General features: G+C 37.3%; 1 protein-coding gene across 1 annotated transcript; it reads right to left on the reverse strand.

Annotated features, from left to right (window-relative positions):
• Positions 1-679: 679 nt before the first annotated feature.
• Positions 680-4,574, reverse strand: LOC147536391 (WEB family protein At5g55860-like). Its single transcript, XM_086641251.1, has 3 exons — positions 4,095-4,574; positions 3,194-3,412; positions 680-2,606 (listed from the first exon to the last, which is right to left on the reverse strand). Exons 2-3 carry the CDS (start codon positions 3,377-3,379, stop codon positions 768-770), a joined length of 2,025 nt encoding a protein of 674 aa, XP_086497377.1. The 5' UTR covers positions 3,380-3,412; positions 4,095-4,574; the 3' UTR covers positions 680-767.
• Between the last annotated feature and the right edge of the window lie 2,961 nt (positions 4,575-7,535).

The following is a 7,535-nucleotide window of genomic DNA, read 5'->3' on the forward strand; positions in this document are numbered from 1 at the left end:
ACATTATTTCAATGGAATATTTTGTCTTGTCACAAAGTTAAATTCTTGATAAAACTAATGTGTACTAAGGTTGAGAACTTGAAATGTTGGAAGAAACTTACAATTTTTTATAAACTTTTCGGTAAAAAAATTATTTACGGCAAATTAGATGCAATCGATGTGGACGATTAAATAATAAATTAGTAACATAGAAACCTGACCCATTTGTAAACCAAAAAAATCTTTTTTGAGTTAAAAGATTAACTACTCAATAATTTACATGAATGTTAATCTTGAGTACCTTCCAACAAAAAAGGTTTAACAAGAATGCAAAAGTAAACAATTTACATCTTATCAGAAAAAGTTATCTTTTTGTTTGAATTTTTACTTACTTCTACTTAGGGGTTGCTCTTCTTATTATTGAAGATGAAGAGAAATTTGAATTTTTACTTATTTCTTTTCTTTTCTACTCTGTGTCTCAAGTAGTTATGTCTACATGTTTAATTTAGAGCAACCTGTTTAACCTAGTTGGTTTATGTGCACTCACAAAATGAATTTGGTAAAGGTTGTACTAATTCGATATGATTTTAAAAGAAAAACTCAAACACCTTGAGTCCCTAAGTTACTATTCTTGAAGTCAAATCCAAATGCTTGGAGAGCGACCGTGGTGTCATTGAAGTTAATGTTATGAACAACCATAAGGCCACACATAAAAGATTTCTTTTATCTCAATAATTGTTCATTCATATGTGCAAGGAAGACCCTTTTCATATTTTAACAACACAAAATCATACCAGGTTTTCCCCGGGAAGATAGGATACTAAACCACCTTCAACCTGATTCTTCTTCTTATGGAAGATTCCGCTCAAAGAGGGTAGCAGTGCCTTCTTCGATCCGGAAGTTTTATCTAATTTCCGGGACCCATTTATCTTCTCCGAGTACTGCTTCTGGACCTTAGCAGAACGGGGAGTAGGTGGTATCTTCTTCTCAGAGCACTGCTTCTGAAACTTCACATCTAGCGACGGAGATGATCCTGGAGAGGACTCTACTTCTGTTTCTGCAAGAATTCGAGTTGCAACTTCAGCTGCCTTCTTTTGCTCTTTTTCACGCCACTTCCGAAGCTCTCCTTCAACGGCCTTCTTTGCTGCATCGGCCATTTCTGCTCCCCTTACAGCTTCTTCTGTTGCAGTTTTCATCTCCTCGATTTCCTTCCAACTTGTTTCCAACTTCTTGTGTGCTTCATTTTCGCTCGCTTTAATGGCTTCTACTTGTGCCATTGCAGCAGCTATTTTCATTTCAGCTAATGTATCGGATTCCTCAACTTTCCGATTTAAGGATTTGAATTCCTCAGACGAGATTTTGATGTTGGAACCAGATTCTGATGTTGAAGCACGAGCCACTTTTGTTCTTTCTGATAAAACCTTAATCTGATCAAGAGCTTGGAGCTCTGCTTCTTTTGCTTCCTTGGCTTCTTTCAGAGCTACCCGAAGCTTCTCCTCCATATCGACTAGGGAATTTTTGGTTGTTATGGTTTCTTTCTTCAATTCTTCTGCATTACTTTTCATCTCCTCTGCTTCTATTCTTGAATTTTCAGATTCTGAAGATAATTGATGGAGTGTGGACATTAACTCCTCGGACGCAATTCTTGCTTTTGATTCTTCTTCAAGAACTGACTCAAGCTCAGCCTTGCTTATCCGAAGTTGGACATGAAGACTACCAGCAATAGATTCAGTTTCAGCTTCCTTCTCCTTCAGTTCGGAATATTCCTTTTTCACTCTCTCTAACTCAAATTTATGAGACTCCATAATGCCCCTCAGGGTGTTCTCTTCTCCGGTTACCTTTTGCAATGTCTCTTTAGCGTCGTCGAGCTCCATCTTGACAGTTTTTACAGACTCCAGATCAATAGCATTGGCATTTTCTATTTTCTTTTGCAAAATACTAATCTCAGCTTCGGTCTCAGCCAGCTTAACTTCGAGATTCTCGGTAAGCTCAGGATTGAATTCTCTCCTGAATAATTTCAATTCTCTCTCTACGTCTTCCAAAGAAGCTCCATAAGACTGTAACTCTGCATCTTTTTCAGATAAAAACTTCGCTCGTTCTTGTTGGGCTTGAATTGCAGCAAGCTTTACATCTTCCAGTGATTCCTCTGCAGCAGCAATCTCCTTTGATATCTCATAAGCCCTATCTCTGTTAGCTTTGGCAGACATTTCAGCCTTTTCAGCTAACTGGAAAGCAGCAACTTTTACTTCAATGGATGCCTCATAATCCTGACGGATCTTAGTAAGTTCTTGTTTTGCAGCACTGAGTTCAGAAATGGCAGATTTGTGCTGTGCTCTTGCACTATCTAACTCCTGCTCCCAATCACTATTAGAATTTATGGAATTGTCAATACTCGTGATCTCCAGTTGCTTAGCCTGAGTTTTTGCCGCTTCTGTCGCCTCTATTGCAGATTCTTTAGACTCGTTTATTGTGTTAAGCTTGCTAGTCAGATCCTCGACGGTTTTTTTAGCTTTCTCAAGCTCAACCAGTGCATGAGCCTTGGTAGTTTCAGCATTCCTTATCTGCTCCTTAAACTTGTTCAGTTCTTTGTGTGCCAAGTGAAGTTGTGTCTCTTTCACCAACACCCGCTACAGAGCAAATAAATGTACACAGAAGTTCAGAGTTTATAATATATTATTTTTAAGAATCCTGTCAAACTAAATGCCATTTTGAAGCATCGGTGCTTCTGCCAAGAAGGTTTAAAGAGAAACTGAAGTACGAGCTTAAAAAGTTCGATGAAAAAAAATGCAAAAACCTTCTAGGGAGACTTTTAGGTTAAAAGCAAGGAATGAATTTCGGTTTCGGTAGGCATGGAAATGGAAATATTTTGATCGAAAAATTTATTTACTTGACAAAGCATTGTTAAGAGAAACTTATTTCGGTTTCGATGGAAATTTCGAGAGGCATGGAAATATTGCGGTCATTTCGACCGAAATATTTCGAAATTTAATTCCTTGGTTACAAGTAAACTAAAAACATCATATCTTCTCAAAATGATTTTCCCTTCGTGTATGAAATTTGCTACTCAGTAGTCATAGCACCATAGCACCTATTGCTAGTAGGTACTATGGGTGCTAAATATACTATCCCTTTAATCATTATAAATAAGCAGCCATATGATTCTCATTCAATAAAAGAAATCATAAGGTAAAACTTAGTTAACGTAAGAATATACCTCAGTGGGAGGAAGTTTCGATTTCTTAACGGCAGGTTTCTCCCCTGAACCAGAAAAAGCTCCCTCACCAAATAAGCTAACAGCAGCTTTGACGGAAGCAAATGGTGCTCTTGTGTCTATCTCTCCGACTTCCGCCCTCGGAGAATCTTTAGGGCTATGAATCACAGGTAGAGCTTTTATACCCATACTTCTGTTTTCCTTCTACAATCTCAGTTTCACCTGTTAATTCACATAATGAGCTAAATAGCTAATACCAGAAGGAAAACTAAAAGGTCATTTATCGAAATGCAGACAAGCGTATAATACCCATAACCGAATAAAAATGAAGAACTCATGCCGGAAAATGAATCATTGGTTTCACTATCCTTTTCCTTGCCCTAAACCCTTCAAAACAATCCCATATAACCCTAGAGTGAAGAAAACAATGACTGCAAAAGTGGCATAAAACAGATCTTTGAAGTTTAAAGAACTCCAAATAACGATATCGAATATCCTTCTAAGGTTCACTTGATCTTCGATAAAACGCGTATTTGCATCAAATCATTCATTTTCACACACATCATAACTAACAGCCTTACCCATACCAATGTCCATGTTAGATAAGATAGTACTTGCCATTATAAACTTCAAAGTCATCAAACTTATCTTTAACCCTAATTCCCAATATTGAATCATACTCAAGTTTATCAATCAACAAAAATTTGTGAGATTTTGTTTGAAATTCAAAAAAATTCCTTTTCTTCCAAACATTTAAGGGTATGGATGAATCAAAACAAGTAAGCAAATTCCTTAAGAAACCCACATAATTATTGCAAATTTGGACTAATAATAAACACAAAAAATACAAACTTTTATTGAATTGAACAAAATGGGGAAAAAAAAGAAAGAGAAAGATGAATACCTTATGATAATAGTTCACTCAGAAAGAAAACACTATAAACTTCAAAACCCCATCATAAAGCAACCATCTAAGATCTTAAAAATGAGTTCAGAAAACCCTAGAATTTTTCTGAGAGATTAACAGAAGACAACCCAAACTCTCAAACAAGAGACTCTTGATTGGCTGTACCATAGAAGAGTGTGGTTTTGAGGAATTTCCGGAGGTTTCAGAAAGGTTGTCTTTTCTTATGATAACTGAGGAGAGAGAGATAAAGTTAGAGAGAGAGAGAGAGAAAGGAGTTGAAAGTTTGAAAATGGTTTTAATACAGTATATATGGAAGAGAGAGAAACGAGATGGAGGAGGAGGAGGAGAGACAGGTCAGCATTTGGTTGTTGTTTCGCATTTACGGCCTCATTTGGGTACACACATAGCTTATATTATGAGCTTTTCTATAAGTCCATAAATAAGCTTTTTAAAAATCTGTCTGAGTCGTTTGGTACGCTACATAAAAAGTGTTTTTATATCTTAAAAAGCTAGGTATGACATTTGATAAAAAAATGAAATCTTCGTATTGTAGTTATCAAACAATATGCTTATATCAGTATATTAATAAAAAAAATTTAAACATTAAATACTAAAATCAAATAATAGAATTTTTTTAATTTTCATAAACACATAAAGATCAAAATTTGAACCTAATGCAGTGGTGATAGTGCTCAATGGTGGTGGACGTGTTATGGTGGTGCTCAATGGTGGCGGAGTTATGGTAGTGATGGTGGTTGTAGAATGGAGGGGGTGTTGGTGGTTAGGGGGTAAAGTTGCAACGACGGTAGTGAAATGGGGTTGGTAGAGGTGGTATAGTGTGGTGGTGGAGTGGTCGATTTGTGGCGATGGTGGTGAAGTGGTTGTGGTAGTGGTGGAGTTGCACCGAAGGTGAAGCTACGTCGGAGGTTGTGGAGTTACGGGAGAGATGGTGAAGCGTTCGGTGATGGTGGTAGAGTGGTGACGAAGGTGGTGGAGTGGTTGTAAAAAAAATTTGATGATTGTAGAATAGTTGTGATGGTGGTGGAGTTGCGGCGAAACTGGTGGAGTGGTGGTGATGGAGTTGCGCCGGAGGTGGTATGGAAGTGGTGGAATGGTGGCATAGGTGGCGGGGTGATGGTCAGAGGTGGTGGAGTGATTGTGGTGGTAGAGGTGGTGGGGTGGTTGTGAATTGTGATGGTGGTGGATGTTTATTGATGGTGACAAAAAAAAATATATTTTATTTTATTTTGATAGCTAGCTTTTAATAAGCAGCTATAAAAAAGCCACAAAATTGTGGCTTCTGCTTTTTAGAGAAAATGAGCTTTTCTAGCTTCAAATAAGCTGTAGCTTTTTTGAACCAAACGCGTAAAGTTTTCAATAAGCGCTTAAAATATGCTAAAAGCTGGCTTTTAGCTTTTTTTAAGCTGAACCAAACGAGGCCTACGTATCACTTAATTCACTTTTTTTAAGCGTAGAAACCCAAGAGCTTTTCCACTTGTACTAAAACTTACACCGAGCAAGATGTTTTAGTTAATATGGGAGTCAGGGACGGAACTACAGCTAGGCCGAAGGAGGCCATGGCCCCCCTCGACTTAGCCGAAGTGACCTTCACTCTAATCTACTATAACCATGATTCAAGCGAATTGCGTATCAATACATATAATATTTGGTGGAGAACATCAATTGTTAGCAGCTTCTTGGTAGGACTTTGTTGTTATAACTCAAGTGACCTATGTTCAAGGCCACATGATAGCTAATTTTATGTGTTTTAAGACTTCTCTAGGTCACTAGGTGTATTTTGCAAGGGTATACAATCTGTTTTCTCTTACCCCCCCCCCCCCCCCCTCTTACCCCCCCCCCCCCCCCCCCCCCGCCCCCTTTATATTTGATCCTGACTCCGTACCTGATAGGAGTGAAAGCGTCATGTACCAATTTTAGAGCTTTAAAGATGCTAGTTTGCATATCTAAGTGTAACTGGATAGTCGATAGATTACCAGATCTAATATAGCGTAAAAATTATCAACAATTCTTAGTTGGAGTGTTTGCTAAGTTGGTTTTCACTTTATAACTTTTAGAATTCAAGACAGAAATACATACACTTCAACAAAAAAAAGACAGTAATACATGCTAATATTTTTCAAAAAAAAAAATTGGTGTAAAAACCAACACGGCATTCACTTAGAATACACTGCCAACTTAAGTGTCGCAACAAAGATGTGACAATTGCACTTAATAAACCTAATATAATTAGCTAAGTTTTATACTTTTATATATTTTTCTCTTTCTCCCAAGTATACAGCAAAATGGACGCTCACCAAATCGGGTAATTTCACTATTAAATCCATATATAACTATCTTAGAATAGGTAATTCAGCACCGATGCATGATCAAATTGACTGGTTCTTTATTTGGAATTTGAAAACGATACCTCATATTAAACTATTCCTGTGGAAATGCTGCATCAACAGTCTACCAGTGAAAGACAAAATTGGTAAGTATATCGGAAACTCGTACTCTTGCATTAACTGTAACGAGATCGAAACTCTAGACCATGTGATGTTACACTGCAACTATGCGAGAGCAATTTGGTTCACTTTTAATATTAGAACAGGACACCTACAAACTGTTAGCATATGGATCCATCAATGGAAGGACTTTGATGAAGTCACTACGAATTCATATGCAAAAATATTGTGGTTCATCTGGAAAGCCAGGTGTGAAAACTGCTTTACAGACAACAAACAAACCCCCCTCCAAATGGTGGCAAGGATAAACAATACCTCAACTATGCCTCTCAATGTAGACGCTTCTTTCAAAACTCTCTCTGATCCAGCAGGAATCGGGTATATTATACATGATGCAGAAGCAAATTTCGTAATAGCAGCAGCAGACTCAGTTAGAGGTCAAAATGCAGAAGAATGCGAAAGTGTAGCAATACACAACAACATATAATGGGTCATTGAGATGTGTATTCAATATGTGCATATAGAAAGCGACAACCTCAATCTAGTGCAGTATATGAATGGCAAAAGTGATGGCTTACAGCCTTACACTGGCAGTCCAAAAAAGTTATAGAACAAAGCGCTCAAGGATCAATTCACAGGCTTAGTTTTCACTCACACTCCTAGGGAATGCAATACCAAAGCTGATCTCTAGCTAAATGGGGAAGAAAATATGGTCAGAAGAAAATTTGGAATGTACTCCCTTCTTTTATTTCGGATTTTAGTTAGTTCTGTATGGACACCCGTTTTGATTTTAATATGATTCTAGCTCATCAAAAAAAAAAAAAGTATACAAATATACAAATCCAGCATGTAGAAATATTGATTCCCTGGGGCACTTATTAACTTTTTGGAAAGAAATGAAATCCAACATTGACTATTAGAAACGCATATGATTCGCAATAACTCTATGATACATTGTGAAAGCTCCGTGTAA

Source organism: Eschscholzia californica, unplaced genomic scaffold, assembly GCF_041429995.1.
Source record: "Eschscholzia californica isolate CP2 unplaced genomic scaffold, dmEscCali1.0.p SCAF_5, whole genome shotgun sequence".
NCBI lineage: Eukaryota > Viridiplantae > Streptophyta > Magnoliopsida > Ranunculales > Papaveraceae > Eschscholzia > Eschscholzia californica.

What these genes read in the sequence shown, in the direction of transcription:
- LOC147536391 (XM_086641251.1), bottom strand. Translation starts at nt 3,379, where the DNA reads ATGGGTATAAAAGCTCTACCTGTGATTCATAGCCCTAAAGATTCTCCG. An exon ending in CGAAACTTCCTCCCACTGAG is followed by an intron (nt 2,607 to 3,193) that starts GTATATTCTTAC and finishes TTTGCTCTGTAG; the next exon opens with CGGGTGTTGGTGAAAGAGAC.